Source organism: Capricornis sumatraensis, chromosome 4 (genome assembly GCF_032405125.1).
Source record: "Capricornis sumatraensis isolate serow.1 chromosome 4, serow.2, whole genome shotgun sequence".
Classification (NCBI taxonomy): domain Eukaryota; kingdom Metazoa; phylum Chordata; class Mammalia; order Artiodactyla; family Bovidae; genus Capricornis; species Capricornis sumatraensis.
This window is the reverse complement of record NC_091072.1, coordinates 152,880,534-152,895,738: the sequence shown is the minus strand read 5'-3', so window position 1 is coordinate 152,895,738 and position 15,205 is coordinate 152,880,534. Positions and strand designations below refer to the sequence as shown.

General features: G+C 53.5%; 1 protein-coding gene across 2 annotated transcripts; it reads left to right on the top strand.

The window, feature by feature from the left end:
- The first annotated feature begins 5,046 nt into the window (after window positions 1-5,046).
- HDHD5 (haloacid dehalogenase like hydrolase domain containing 5) lies at window positions 5,047-15,055 on the top strand. Of its 2 annotated transcripts, none has more exons than XM_068971354.1 (8): window positions 5,047-5,157; window positions 8,640-8,843; window positions 9,712-9,824; window positions 10,678-10,771; window positions 11,784-11,817; window positions 13,357-13,531; window positions 14,315-14,503; window positions 14,610-15,055. In XM_068971354.1, the coding sequence occupies exons 1-8, from the start codon at window positions 5,047-5,049 to the stop codon at window positions 14,893-14,895; spliced, it is 1,206 nt and encodes a 401-aa protein (XP_068827455.1). In that variant the 3' UTR covers window positions 14,896-15,055. The 2 variants fall into 2 exon arrangements, with proteins under 2 accessions (XP_068827455.1, XP_068827456.1); XM_068971355.1 differs by having other exon boundaries at window positions 5,137-5,157; window positions 8,491-8,843.
- Window positions 15,056-15,205: the final 150 nt, after the last annotated feature.

Sequence of the window (15,205 nt, the reverse complement as noted above, 5' to 3'; positions counted from 1 at the left end):
GTGCACAGTGGGAGGGGGGCTTGCTGTTTCAGGAAATTTGTAGCAGAAGCTCCTGTTCACAAAACACCTTTTTCTGATTTGAACTCCAGGAGTCTATATTTCTTAGACTGAGGTCAAATTCCTTTTAAAAACTCTTTTATTATCATTTTGGCTACCATGGGTCGAATCTCTCTAGGCTGAACACTCTCAGTTTCAAGAGGAAGGGGTAGGGACCCTGCCTTCTGATGGAAGATGGTCCAGGTCACATTAGCGGAAGGACACGAAAGATGACATAGAAAATGTCTGCAAGATAAAAACATCACATAGTGATTTTTCTGGTTCTACCATTTCTTCTGTATTTATTAGCTGCCATTCTTCTGTAAGAAGAACTTTTTCTCATTGATCGATTGGTTGATTACCAGTATGGCTCATGGATTCTGGCTATCAGTGGATTATAATCTATGACTATTGTTATTTATTTTGATGCCCAACTTTTGTAGATGTGGCCACGGGAACTCTGTTAAGCTGGCTCCTGAGACTCTTGGATAATTTCCTATTATTCTTTGAGCACTTATTTTTCTTTCTGACACAACAAAATTGTTTTAGGTTCATTTTACGCTTTCCGTGTCTGTGGCTGAAGATCAACCATTTCTCCAAAGAGCTCTGGTTCTTTTTCATAGAGAATAAATATTTAGAAGCCTTGATCTGGGCATTAGATGTTCCTGTTGCTACTGATGTGTGTAGAAATAAGCAGACATACATAAATACAGTTTATATATGTATGTGTGTATTTAGTCACTTAGTTGTGTCTGACTCTTTGGGACCCCATGGACTGTAGCCCACCAGGTTCTTCCGTCCACTGGATTTCCCAGGCAAGAATACTGGAGTGGACTGCCAATTCCTTCTTCAGGGAATCTTCCTGACCCAGGGATCAAACCCGTGTCTCCTGTGTCTTCAAGACTGCAGGCAGATTCTTTACTCACTGAGCCATTGGAGAAGCCCAGTTTATATATGTTAGAAGTGAAGTGAAGTGAAGTTGCTCAGTCGTGTCCGACTCTTTGTGACCCCATGTACTGCAGTCCACCAGGCTCCTCTGTCCATGGGATTTTCCAGGCAATATACTGGAGTGGATTGCCATTTCCTTCTCCAGGGGATCTTCCCAACCCAGGGACTGAACCCAGGTTTCTCGAACTGTAGACAGACGCTTTACCGTCTGAGCCACCAGGGAAGTTCATATATGTTAGAATGCAATATATATTTAGACACGTACATTTTATGTTTCCAAATTTATCTGAGTTTTTAAAAAAACCATGGGTCTATATCCACATCTCCAATTCTATTAAAGACCATAGGGTTGATTCCAGCCTCAGCCCTCCCATCTCCCTCTGTTCCCCACCAGTGAGAACCTGGCACCCACGACCTCCAAGTCATCTTCAAGGCATCTTGATATTTGCTGATGCCCTTGTTTGTGGTCCCCCTTGGACCTCCGCTGCAGCCTTTTCCACTGGCCCCTCCCACTGGTCCCAAGTGCCTCCAAGGGAGGGAGAGGACAAGGGAGATGTTTGGAAGAAGGGAAATCCGTGGGCTTTCGTGTTCGGGAGCGACTTAACATAGGAACGGATTTACTGGTGTTACTGAAGCTCTGTCTCAGGGGCACTGACCCCCTTGCAAGAGAAGTTGCATTAGTGATTTTAAATCCTCTCTAAGAGGGACCTTCGAACTTGTCATGATGCCTCAGAGGCCCCCATCAGGTGGGCGTTCATCCGGGATGAGGCGTATGCAGAGCTGAGATCAGTTACAGTGAGGTCAGCCCTCCAGCCAGGAAGGGGGCCTGAGGCTCTCAAACCATCCTCTACGGTCGGGAGGCACTGCCAGGAACTTCCTCAGGAAGACCTGCCTGTTGAATTTTTTTTACAGCTCACCAGCAAATAGGTGGCTCACCCACCTCAGCCACCTCGAATGGATCCCCAAATGTCCCCTTCCCCAGATGAGGTGCTTGAATGACTGATATGAGCCATGCGCCTTGCAAGACTGGACCCCTTGAGGTCTGGCTATGTGTAGACGCATCTGTTGGCAGAATTAAATCAGACTGCTGATTATAATTAACATTATAAATGTTATATTATAACATTATAAATGTTATTTTCACATACATGTTACTTTATATATATGTTTATACATATGTTTCACATACATTACTTTACATATATATTCCACATATCTGTTACTTTAAATAGCAGTCATCCTAAAGACAATGCAACCTTCTTTGTCCTTTCTGCTGTGTCTGGAAGCGTGTTCATCCACCGTGCGGGGTCTGGCAGCATGGTGGGGGTGGAGAGCACTTTCAGATGAGAAATAAGGATAGTGTCCGGGCGTTTCAGCCAATAGCCTTCAGGGTGGCCAGGATCCGACCTTCCAAACGGCCTTTTCCTGGGGACTGTCTGGAGACCATGTTAGGGGAATAGGTCTGCTAGGTCCAGCCAGACCTCCCTGGGGCTAAGCCCCCTCTTGGGGGTAAGTGTCAGGGGACGGGAAGTTTTAGATTCACAGAATGAGAGTTGGGAGCGGCCCGAAGATCATTTTATCTAACCTGAGTGACAGGGACTCAATTGGGGCCCAGAGAGGGCCAGTAACTCTCCCAGGTCACACAGCAGGTGACAGCCGCTTCCCTGGCTGAGTGATCACCTTACAACACGCAGCTATTTTCTCTCCCGTCAGGGGTTCCTTTATGGAGGGTGGAGTGCACGCTAACCGGCTCCTAACCCACCCACAGTCGCTCCATTCCCGTCTTAGTTCAGCGAGGCCAGGACGCATCAGGTCTCAGGCGGCAGTCTGACCCTTCCCCTGCCCACTCTTGAGAGCCCCTGATTAGCCTTCGGCGGTGTCCCAGCCCCGGAAACTGTCTCCGCTTCCTGTGGCCCGGGAGGAACGGATTCTTGCCCGGAGCCTTTGTCCAGGGTCCCCCGCTCCCCCGCCCCCAGGGGCTGTCGCTTGGTAGGAAGTGGCCCGAGGAAGAAGCAGGCGCTGCGCGCGGCGCGCACCTGTTGCACCTGCGTTGGCAGCATCCGCGGCGGGCGGCGCGCGGCTGACCCCTCGTGGCCGCCGTAGGTAGCGCAGGCGCCGCCGCTCGCTCCCAGCTCGCTCCCGGGTTCAGACCCGCCGGCTGCCGCGCGCTTCCTTCTTCCAGGTGAGCGAGCACACCTGATGTCTGTGCCCCCTGCTTCGGCCTTCTCGCTTGCACTGCCCGCCTCCCCTGCTTTGCCCCATCCGTTCCGGGAAGAAAGGCTAGCTCCTGTCGTGGACATCCTGCGCTTTGAACCGGCTTAGAGCTCATAGTGGGAGGAGAAGGTAGGGCCACCGCAGTGTTAAATTTTGTTACCTTTAAAACGAAAAGTTCGAATACACATGGAATCACATTTCAAAAATCAAAAAACACGAAAAGGGATACTTTGAAAGGTTTAGACCCCCCTCTATCCCCGCCCCCGACCTTTCCCACTCCACCTATTTCTCCCACCACGTTTATTAGTTTTTTGTGTGTGTTTCTTTGCATAATAAAAAAATGCACATGTAAACTCTGTTTCCTTTTCTGTGATGAAAGGCGCACATTGCCCACCTGTCCGGAGCTTTGCTTTGCTTTTAGTGGAGGGTCTTCCTCCCACCTCTTCCCTCCCTGCCTCTGTCTCAATCAGGGTTTGGGGGTGGGGTGGGAAGACACACCAGAGTTTAATAAACAAGGTCCTCTAGCTGACACCTGGGTTCTTTTCTTTCAAATGTGTGTGTGTGATAGTCGCTCAGTCGTGTCCAACTCTTTTCGATTCCATGGACTGTAGCCTGCCAGGCTCCTCTGTCCATGGGATTCTCCAGGCAAGAATACTGGAGTGGGTTGCCATGCCCTCCTCTCTTTTCAAATATATGTTAGGCTAAACTCTTGGAACTTCCCCGCCCGTCCAGTGGTTAGGACTCCATGCTTTCACTGCTGAGGGTGCAGGTTCAATCCCGGAGCTAAGATCCCTCAAGCTACAAGTTCCAGCCAGGCCAAAAAAATAAGACAAAAAAACTCAAAAAGCCCAAACTCTTGCAATATAATAAGTAGCTAATTTATGCAATGAATGAATAAAGAGCCAGGTGACAGAAGCGCTGAGGGCAAGTTCCTGGGCTTATAGACAGACAGCACCTTCACCACCTCCGCGGGTCAGAGGACGTGCAGTCACCCGTGCTTCGTGGGAAGCAGGGTCTTCCTTTACATGTCAAAGCTAGAGGGTCCATGCAGGTTAGAAGTAGAAATGGAAAAAAGAAAGTATATGGACAACATTTTGAAGGGAAAAGTAAGAAACCAGACATAATTTTCTGTAGACTCTGCAACACTGCTCAGAGGGGAGTTGGAGGCCGAGGCGATCAGCACCTGGGTCAGTCTGGGTCCAAGAGCTCCTGGAATGGCCTCTTCCAACCCCCTCGCCCGAACCATCCTGTGATGTTGGGAGCTGTATCTGGGATCCCAGAGCTCTCCCAGAAAAACCCACCCTTCTTTACCCCAATAACTTACACAAAGCCAAATAGAATAAAGCTGCCTAGAGTAGAGGGTTAATAAGGGGGCCGGGACCCCAGGGGAGAGTGGCAGGGTTGTGAGCTCCTATTCCAGATGGGCTACAGCCCTGCAGAGTGGGAGACCCACGAGGTAAGGGGTCCAACGTTGATGGACCCTGAGGGTATTAAGCTCGGTGAAATAAATCAGCAAAAACCAAATGCTGTGTGAGCTCACTTACATGTGAAATCTAAGAAACAGAATAACCAAGCTCACAGATCCAGAGAACCAGAGAGACTGGTGATTGCCCGAGGCGGGGTGGGGTTGCGAAACGGGAGAGGGGGTCAACAGGTATAAACTTCCCATTGTCTGATAAATAAGACAGAGCTCAGACGCGGTCCCCAGAGACCGAGGCAGAACTACAGCTCCCGAGATGTCCCGCGCCAGCTCCACACCCCCGATACTGAGACGAGACTACAATTCCCGTGGTGCCTCGGGCGCCGCCGGCCTCTGATTGGCTGCGCGGAGCGCGCAGGCGGCGGCCCATGGCTGCGCTCGGCGAGGTGGCGGCGCGGTGGGCGCCGGGGCTGTGGCGGCGGGCGGTGCGCGCGGCCGCGTGGCTCGGGGGCAGGCGTTTCGCGAGCGGCGGAACGCAGGTGAGGGCGGCGGATGCGGGGTGGGCGGCGGGAGCCCGAGGGACCTCGCGTGCCGGACTAGGAGTTGGGTTCCCGACCTCTGGATGTCATTCCCACTCTCCCGCCTTGGCCGCGAGTGGCGACGTCACGTCCCCTGCGGGCCTGTCACGCGGGTCACTGTCTCCCCGGCTCCGTCCGCACAGCCCCCCGTCGAGGGGGCGACCCGGGGGCTGGGGACTCGGGACCCTAGGCAGGACCCCCGCCTCCCAGGTCCTGACTTTCTCCACTTTCCTGGTGGCGAGAGTGGGAGGAGGGGAAGTGATGCCGCTCCTTTCGGGGTCAGCCCTGCCCGGGCCACGCACTCCCCGTGTGACTTAAGGCAAATTACCGCCGCCCCTTGGTGTTAACAGGGGACGCCTCGGGTGCTTCAATCCCGCAGCTGGGCCCCGCATCCGCGGATGCACCAACCCGCTTGGTGTGTGAGGTTTGCCGTCACAGTTGGTTGAATCCAGGGCTTGCCTGGTGGCTCAGCGGTAAAGAATCTGCCTGGAATGCAGGAGACATGGATTCAATCCCTGGATCAGGAAGATCCCCTGGAGAAGGAACTGGCCACCCACTCCAGTATTCTTGCTTGGAGAATCCATGGACAGAGGAGTTTGGCAGGCTATATAGTCCGTGGTTCACAAAGAGTCAGACACGACTCAGCGACTAAGCACGTCGGCGTCAGGGCTAGCCCTTAGCATGCAGTGTTTTTGCAAGAGGCTACCACGGGCACTTTGTGTGATGTAGGCAGTACCGGTCACAGGGACTGCAGAGATGGAGCTAGTCGGAGTGGACAGTGTCCCAAATGGTGGTTGTGCTGCTATTGTTGAAAAACACATCCACCAGTTCCAGATAAGAAGCAGAAACACAAAGGAGCATCTTCGTTGTCCCTTCATTTCAAACTAATCTTAAAACCACACTTTTAAAAATTGAAGTATAGTTGAGTTACAGTATTGTGTTAATTTCAGGCATATAGCAAAGTGGTTTAATTGTGTGTGTACATATACATATATATGTACACACATATATATGTTTTTTCAGAGTCTTTTCCATCATAGGTTAGGGCAGAACATCGAGTATAGTTCCCTGTGCTGTAAGTCCCTTCTTTATTTTATATATAGTAGAAACCACACATTTTAGCACTGCCACAAATAGGAACTTTAATTAGAAAATCTAGCCTGATACCCAGGACTAATTAAAAATACTGAAGTGATATAGAATAAAAATACAGAAGAGAATAAAAAGAATGAGAAGAAAAAAAAATCTAATCCTGTTTCCTTTGCTCTAGGAAACTTCACTTAAAAAATTAATAGATGTTATTTTTTAGAGCAGTTTTAGGTTTTCAGAGAAGCTGAGCAGTAAGAGTAGAGAAGCCCCAGACCCCAGTCCTCCCGTTTCCTGTTCTTAATGATGGAGGGGCCTTGACTCACTCAGTTGGTGGCTAGATCCTGTTTCTGTGACTGCACACACCTGATCATTGGAGGTAGAGTTTAGACACCCACAGGAATAGATGAGGGAGTGCCCGGTCATTGCCAAATTGTCCTAGACCTTCTTGTTCTTAGTAGTGGGGTCTGTGGATTCTTATGTCTAAGAGAGCAAACTATTTAGAATATGGCCACTAAGAGCAGTGAAACTATGGTCAGCTTTTGCTGTCATCAGCACAAACAAGCTATCTTATATTTTAACTGTGTATTTAAAAAAGAAATCTAAGAACAGTATTATGACTGCATAGACCCATCTTCCAGAATCAGCAGTTATTAATGTTTGGCTGTACTTGCTTTGCTTATCTCCTTCCACCCTCTTCTATTTTGTGGCTCTAAGAGTTTGAAATGAATCCCTGATTTCTTGTTATTTCAACCCTAAATTCTTCTCTGTGCACCTCCAAGAAAATAAGGATATTCTGAACATAAGCACAATATGTGTGCGATAAGAGTGGCTTGACTTGGCTGATGCAAACAAAAGGAAAATGGCAAACAGGTTAGGTTGGATTTTTCTGACAGTTGAAAAACGTCTTGTATGTTAATAGTTCATAACATAAGAGGTGGGATGAATTTTTAAAAAGAGAATAGTGTTCAACTTTGTAAATCCAAGAAATGCAGATTGAGAGGAGATTTTTTTTTTTTTTAACTTTGAAACTAACAAGACATTTGATTCTTAACAAACTCTTTGATATTGTGAAAACCTCTTTGGCAAGGGCACCAGGGTCCATGTGACCTGATACATGTTTTGGAAGACAGCTTGTTAGGAGGTGTTCTGTCTTTGAAATGTCTGTACCCATTTGTCTTGCTACCCTTGCTTCTAAGAATCTAGCTTAAGGAAATGTCTGTAATATGGATAAATCAGCAAGCAGGAGGAGGTTCTTTATAACATAATTTGTAGCAGCAGAATATAGGGAAACCTACGTGAGATAAGGGAAACCTAATATTAGTGGAATATTCACTGAGAATATTATGTAGCCAGAAACATGGAGGATGTAAGGCTGTGTGTACTGATGCCGAAAGAAAACCAAGAGAGACCAGTGAAGAGAAGATGGGAAAAAAGCACAGCATAGTGCCTTTTGTGTGTTGGCGAAAAGATGAGAAAGTAGCACCATCCAGGAAGGGTTTCTGGAAAATACCAAGAGGGGTTGGCACTGGGTGGAAGAGGAAGCAGGAATCGTAACATTTTTTCTCTATGTCATCTGTAGCGATTGAGTGGTTTTTAAAAGCTCTGTGTGTGCTGTTATGGTAAAACTTAAAAGGTGGTTATGAAGGCTGTTGCAATAGATTAAAATGTTTCACGTCAAGAAAAAAGAACAAGGCACAAAATCATACATATAAGGTGCAGTCTCAGCCACATAACAAACAGAAGACTAGAAAAAGGCGATCAAGAGAAATACTGATCCGTCGTGTTCAAGTCCTGGGCTTGTTTCTGAGTTTCTCTATTTTCCAATTAAAAAAAATTCCTTTAGGGACCTCCCTGGTGGCTCAGTGGTAAAGAATCTGCCTGCCAGCGCAGGAGACGGTGATTCGATCCTGCTCGGGGAAGATCCCACAGTGCGTGGAGCATCTAAACCCATGCACCACAGCTGCTGAGCCTGTGCTCTGGAGCCGGGGAGCTGCAGCTACTGAGCCCACCCACCACAACTAGAGAAACACACAACTAGCTTTCTCGCTGCAACTAGAGAAAGCGTGTGCAGCAACAAAGACCCAGCACGGCCATAAATAAATAAATGAAATTAAAGTAATCCTTTATATCAGTTATGCAAAAATAACTTTAACCAAGTAGTTACATGCTTAAAAATACCTGAAAAGGCCTAATTCTCTATTGCAGATGGATCTGCCTGGCCGGCAACCCCAAGTCATCCTCTGGAATCCGCAGCCCGGGCTGGCCCGAGGGTGGGGATGAGGCCTCCTCCCTCGCCTCCCCACCCCACTACCCCTCTGCCTGACTTGGGCCGTTCTCGTCTCCCCTCCGTGCAGAGCCCGCCCACTTTTGGGTTGCTGTTGGACATTGATGGGGTGCTGGTGAGGGGCCACCAGGTCATCCCTGCCGCGCAGGAGGCCTTTCGCCGGCTGCTGGACCCTCAGGGGCAGCTGCGGGTGCCCGTGGTCTTCGTCACAAATGCTGGGAACATCTCGCAGTGCAGTAAAGCCGAGGAGTTGTCGGCCCAGTTGGGCTTCCAGGTGAGGACGCGGTGGAGTCTAGAGGCCAAGGACCTCCCCCCACCATGGAACCCCTTTCTCCAACACTGACTGCACCCTCACCCTGGGGTGGGGGACACTGTGGATGAGCCAGGGTAAATCTTCCATACCCGCTGGAAAAATAACTTGAAGCTCAAGGCCCGACTCAGGGAGAGAGCCCCATTGGCAGAGTCCTCTTTTATGAAAATGAGCACTGTGGACTTGGCCATTTCCGTCTTTCCTCCCGGGCCTCAGGGTCACGTGTTTCTAAGTGTCCATGTGCTGGGGGGATGCTGAGGTGACAGTGCTCTTTTCTTATGAGTAGGATGGCACAGTTCTGGAGCTCTTGTCTTTCGCCCACCAGCAGCTCTCACCCCCCAGCATCCACATGGCGTGTGTTGGCAGTGGATCTGGGTTTTGGAAAGAGTCCTCATGAAATCTAGAGAGTAGAGCCATTGCCGAGTGGCTGGGACACTGCTTGGGGACAAGGCTGCTCCTCCCCTGGTGTCCAGACAGTGGGTGTTTGAGGTCACCATTAGCATAGATGCTGAAAAGCCAGGTTTTATTTAGAACTGAAAACTATCAGAGGCAGAGGCAGGTCTGAGCTCGTGCACGAACCCTGTGGTTTTCCAGCAGGGCTGAGAGATCGGGGTGTGGGGAGCAGGGCGAGCGGGGCCTGTGGTGGCAACAGCTCTTGCAGGCTCTGCTGTCCGGGCCCCTCACCCATGTTGGGGTAGCTCCAGAAGAGTTGGGCCCCCCCTGGGCCCGTTTCTCCTCCCCGTGTCCCCACTGCTCCCGACGCTGCCCTCGGCTGCCCTCGCCTGCCCTCACCTGCGTGTCATCTGCTCTCCCTCTCTCGGCTGCCCTGCAGGTGCAGCCTGACCAGGTGATCCTGTCCCACAGCCCCATGAAGCTCTTCTCGCAGCATCATGACAGGCGGATGCTGGTGTCTGGGCAGGGGCCCCTGGTGGAAAACGCTCGAGCGTATCCTTCTGCTGCTTCCAGCTCTGCTGTCCTCGCCCGGCTGAGGGGACTGGGGCCCAGCCTGCTCGGTGCCCACGAGAGGAGGGAGGGCAGCTCCCAGGTGTCCAGCCCTGGTGTCTGGGGGTTCCTGAAAGCCAGCTCACTGCCCTCAGCCCACTGGGCAGCTCCCTGGAGAGTCTGACTCACCGTGGCCCGAGAGCCCAGGCGGTTCTGTGGTTCGGTTTGGGCCCCACGGCTCCCTGTGCTCAGTGCGTCTGCGTGGAGCTCACCTCCAGGCGTGTGCTTATAAGGGTCAGTCCCCGCTCTGAAGCATCCTGTTCACTTGCTGCTCCTGCGAACCCGAGCTGAGCTCCGGCGTGGGCAGCCGCGCCCTGGGGGCCAGAGCAGCACACGCCTGCTGCCTCATCAGGGCTCCTGCTGGAGGCAGTGAGAAGGGCCTTAGGAAGGAGCACAGCAGAGAGCGCTGGAGGGTGAGGCTGCATTGTGTCCCCCACCCCCTTTAGACTGAATCTGGTCCATCTGTCCATTGTCCAGATGTCATCCGGCCTGGCTTCTCCAGGCTCTGCCCAGCCTCCTTCTCACCGAGGAGTCTTCTCTCAGCCGTCCTCAGAGTGCTGGTGCTCCCGGCTCTGGGCCAGTGTGAGCTCAGGGATGGGGCTTCCTGTGTGCCTCTGCTCGGGGGTGCCCACCACCAGTGCCCATGCCTGCATGCAGTATCTCCTGGTGCGTGCTGGCCTCGTGCTCTGTCTAGGGTTAAGGCGGGCTTGATCGGGTTGGGGGTGCTTCCTTCACTTTCAAAGGCATCTCCCCCCGCACTCTGCCCTGGCTACTTTGCTTCCTGACCTTGCTGCAGACTGGGTTTCAAGCACTTGGTCACAGTGGATGAGCTGCGGGCTGCCTTCCCTGTGCTGGACATGGTGGATCTGCAGCGGCGGCCCAAGACCACGGTAACGGGACATGCTCGGGCCCCCCTCGCTGACCCTGCAGCCTTGCCCCCAGAGAGCAGGTCCCTCGCAGGACACGACTGGCCGAGGATTTAGTCCCTAGATGCGCGTGGTGAGGACTGTCCTCTCTCCTTCTAGAGTCCTCTCGTCCCCTCCAGCTGGTGGCTTTGTGCTTTACCAGCTCTCCCAGTCACCTGGAAGGACCCTAGCCTCTGTAGGGTTGATCGCGGCTCTGCAGTCCTGGGGCCCCTTACAGAGGGCTGTCCTGGTGGGACAGCTTCCTGGGAAAGCAGTTCTGAGTGTCTGCGCCCGGCTCCTTTTGGGTTTGGTTCATACTTGAACCTTCTCTCTTGTGGCCAGTGGTCACGGGGCCTGTCACTGACCCTCTAGAGTGACTGCTGTCTTCTGCCGGCCCTTCGCCCTCTCCTTCCCCGTGTGAGCTCTGTATCTCCCCCTCTGCAGCATGATGACACAGTTGTTACAAAGCAAACAGGCTTGGTTCTGTTGGTCTGTGTGGCTCCCATCCCTCCCCTGCCTCTGAGCCACGCACAGTGTGTCCTCAGCCAGGCGTCGCCCCAGCTCTCAGGACAGCGCAGTGACAGCCCCCAGGGACGTGCTTGGCCCAGGTCTCAGCTGGTCATCGGCAGAGCCGAGACCTGGGCAGCTGTTCCTGGAAGGAATGGGCCCCAAGACCGCAGTCAGTGGTGGCCCCGCCCCCGGAGTGACGCCAGGCTCCTATCCCTCCTGGGCTCATCTCCTTCCCGGCCGCCTGATTCCAGACCGGCACCTCCCATCCTTGCTGCAAGAAGACAGTGGAGCAGCTGACCCCTGGCTGACTTTCACACGTGGTGCCCCCGCTGGGCGCTCTCACTCTCTCCCTGGGGACCTCCCCCTCGGCCTGTCAGCTTCTCCTCGGCCTGGGCCACACCGAGGGACCCTCTGTCTGTCCTCACACGTCCCAGCCCTGGAAACCAGGTGACCATGGCATTGACGGTCTCTTCTTGGTCTCTTGCAGCCGCTTCCAAGGAGTGACTTCCCTGCGATTGAAGGTAATGAGGTCCCTGCATGACGCGGGCAGTGTGGGCGGGGTGCTAGACGCTGGGCTCTGGTCTCCATCTGCCATTCACCACCTCTGAGACAGTAGCTGCTGATCTTTCCCCCATGCCACCTGCCTCATTATTCCAGAAAAATTGTAAAGGTGGAAAATCTAAGTGGAAAGGTGCCTAAGGTAACCTGGCCCAGTGTTTCTCAGCCCTGTTGAACCCAGTTCTGCCTGGGCAACAGAAAAAATATTGTGTGGTTCCACTTACTATTCCGAGTGTTCTCATAGATACTATTATTTTCCTATACACAAACGTTATGGAGAAGGAAATGGCAACCCACTTCAGTATTCTTGCCTGGAGAATCCCATGGACAGAGGAGCCTGGCAGGGTTACAGTGCATGGGGTCACGAGTTGGACACGACTTAGTGCCTCAGCCACCACCACCACCATACACAAAGGTTAATTCACTCGAAAGCTGTAATTGTATGGAGAAAGAAACGTTTTTTAGTAAGGCAATCTGCATTTCAGTATGTAATAATTACCCAAGAGAACATAGTTAAGTAGCAAAATGATCATAGCAAAAGTAGAATCCCCGGGAGTGTCACAGCTATAAACGCACTGTGTTCACGGGTGTGTAGGTGTGCCTCTGTGACAAACGCAGTGTGTTCACAGGTGTGTAGGTGTGCCTCAGTGTGACTCAAGTTAGGGGCAGTGTCATCACTGGTGATGTGCTTTTCCCGATTGGGAATAAATCTTGGTAAAGTTTTGAAGAAATGAAGTGCAGTCTTCTCATGACTAACATGATAGTTACATTTTGGAGAAAATCTGTGTTTATGAAAACCGTACCGAAAAATACGTTGTGGGGAATGGAATTAAGATTTAGGCATATCTCATGGTAAGCAGGTTGTTCTATGTGTCAGCTGTCAGTAGACCTGGGGGGCTTGACTGAGCAGGGCTGTCCTGAGCCCCTCGCGTCCCGGCCCCTCCCACAGCCCTCACTGCGTGTGTCAGTCCTTGTGACAATGAAAACAGCTCCCTGGGGCGCGCTGCCCAGCGGGCCGCGGACTGGCCAGCTCCTGGTCTTGAAGCTGGCGCGGGCAGCCTGTGGGCAGCTCAGCCTGCGTATTCTGCCGGGTCTCGCTTTGACCCTCCGCACAGCAGTGAGTGTTGTCCTTATGTAGCTGAGGAAGCCGAGGCTGAGACACGCTGAGAACTAGCCTACGGTCTCAGAGGGGCGTGGGCAGCGTAGGCCCTGTGGCCCTTTCTCTCCACTGTGTTTCCAGCTGGCCCTGGGGCTCGGGGGACGTGACCGGGTGGCTGAGGTGCTGGGCAAGGGTCGGTCAGCAGGGGCTGTTGCTCCTCTGCTTCTAACCCTTGGATGGCCAGGTGGACACACGAAGGAGCCCTCAGGAGCTCCTCCTGGCTCGGCTTTGTCCACTTCCTGGGACCTGTGCCCTCTCCAGGGCCATGCACCCCGGGGGAATGGCTGGGGCAGGACTCCCCGAGGGGCGCCCTGCGCCATGGCTCACCGTCCGCGCTCTGCAGGGGTGCTTCTCCTGGGGGAGCCTGTGCGCTGGGAGACGAGCCTGCAGCTGATCACCGATGTCCTCCTCAGCGACGGGAACCCTGGCACGGGTCTGGCGACGGCCCCCTACCCCCACCTCCCGGTCCTGGCCAGCAACACGGACCTCCTCTGGATGGCCGAAGCCAAGATGCCCAGGTGAGGACACAGGGTCCCCGCCTCCAGCTGCTGGTGGCTCCTCAGCCATCCGGGTGCTCTGATCTCAGACCCCTTCCTCTAGGCCCTGGGTTTGCCATGGTGACCTGGCCTCTGGGAGCGGTCTCCAGGGTCACTTCATATACTGAGTAGTAAAGGAACACTGCCGCTTACGGAGCACGGATGGTGGATCGAGGTGGGGGTTACCCCCGCTTGCCCGCCAGTGTCCAGCAGGACGGCTCCTTTCAGCCCGCGGAGCCCGAGTGGGGCTCAGGCCCTGTTCTCCGCGCCCTCCCCTGCCCTCCCTGCCTTTGCCCGAGGTGCGCGTTCTCCCACTCCTTGGTGTCCTGCCCATAAGACGCAGGGGAGGGAAGAAGAAGGATTTTCAGGTTTGACCCCCAGGTGACCTCCCTGGAAGGGCAGCTGCTGGTACTGTTGGGCTTGTCTGGGGCCACAGGTGAACAAGTGACATCCCTTCCACCTGCCTCCGGATGAGCTGTGCGGTGGGTCCGTCACTGGTGCGGGGGCCAACCCCGAGCCACTGTGCAGCCGCCCAAGGGGGACAGGTCACTGTGGTAGCTCTCATTGCTTTTTTAAAATGCAGTTCCACAGCTCGCGGTCAGGCATGTCTTCTGGAACATTCTTCCTAGAGTTCAGGTTTGCTGACGATAGGTGAAGGGAGTGGGTTATGTAGGACCGAATGGCAGGAGGTAACTTATTGTTGATAAAGCCAATTTGATGTCACCTGTTCATTCAGTAATGTCAAAATTGAAACCTCCCTGGCAGGTTTGGCCACGGGACCTTCCTGCTGTGCCTGGAGGCCATTTACCGCAAGCTGACAGGCCGGGAGCTGTGCTACTCGGGCCTCACGGGCAAGCCCAGCCTCCTCACCTACCGGTACGCCGAGGGCCTGCTGGCGCAGCAGGCAGTGCGGCGAGGCTGGGCCGCCCCCATCCGGAGCCTCTACGCCGTGGGGTGAGCCCCCCTCCTCCCCCGTGCTCGTGCCCCAGCCACCCTCCACCCCAAGTGGACAGCACCCTGCCCGCTTCGCGCCACACTGAACTGGGTCCTCTCTCCCCAGCGACAACCCCATGTCTGATGTCTACGGGGCCAACCTGTTCCACCAGCACCTGCAGACGCAGCAGGAGGGAGCGGCCCGGAGCTGCGCCTCCATCCTGGTGTGCACGGGTGTGTACGGTCCCCAGGCCCCCAGCCCCACCGTGCCTGCCCCGGGCAGTGAGGGGTCTCCGTTCCACGGACACCGGGACTTCGGCTTCAGGCCTGAGCTCCTGGAGGCAGCCCACGTGGTCAGTGACTTGCATGAGGCTGTGCGGCTGGTCCTCTGCAAGGAGGGCTGGGCTCTCTAGGGCCCAGGGATGGGGGTGGGCCTGCTGGCTGCCCCCCAGCCCCTCCCGTGCCCATGCAGACAGCGTCCTCACCCGGTGGGGGTCTCTGCCTGCTGCCAGCATGGGCTGTGACTCTCAGACACTATTTTGTATGGTCTTTTAACTTACTTCCCAGAGACTTTGAACCTATTTTTTTTAAGTGAAAATAACTGTACAATAATAAATATTCATTTTGCTGTGTCTTGTGACGCTTTGTCTGGAATGCACTAAAAAGTTGCGTAGGGAAGGATGGTGGGCAAGTGGAGTGTGTGATCTGAGGCATTGGTGAGAG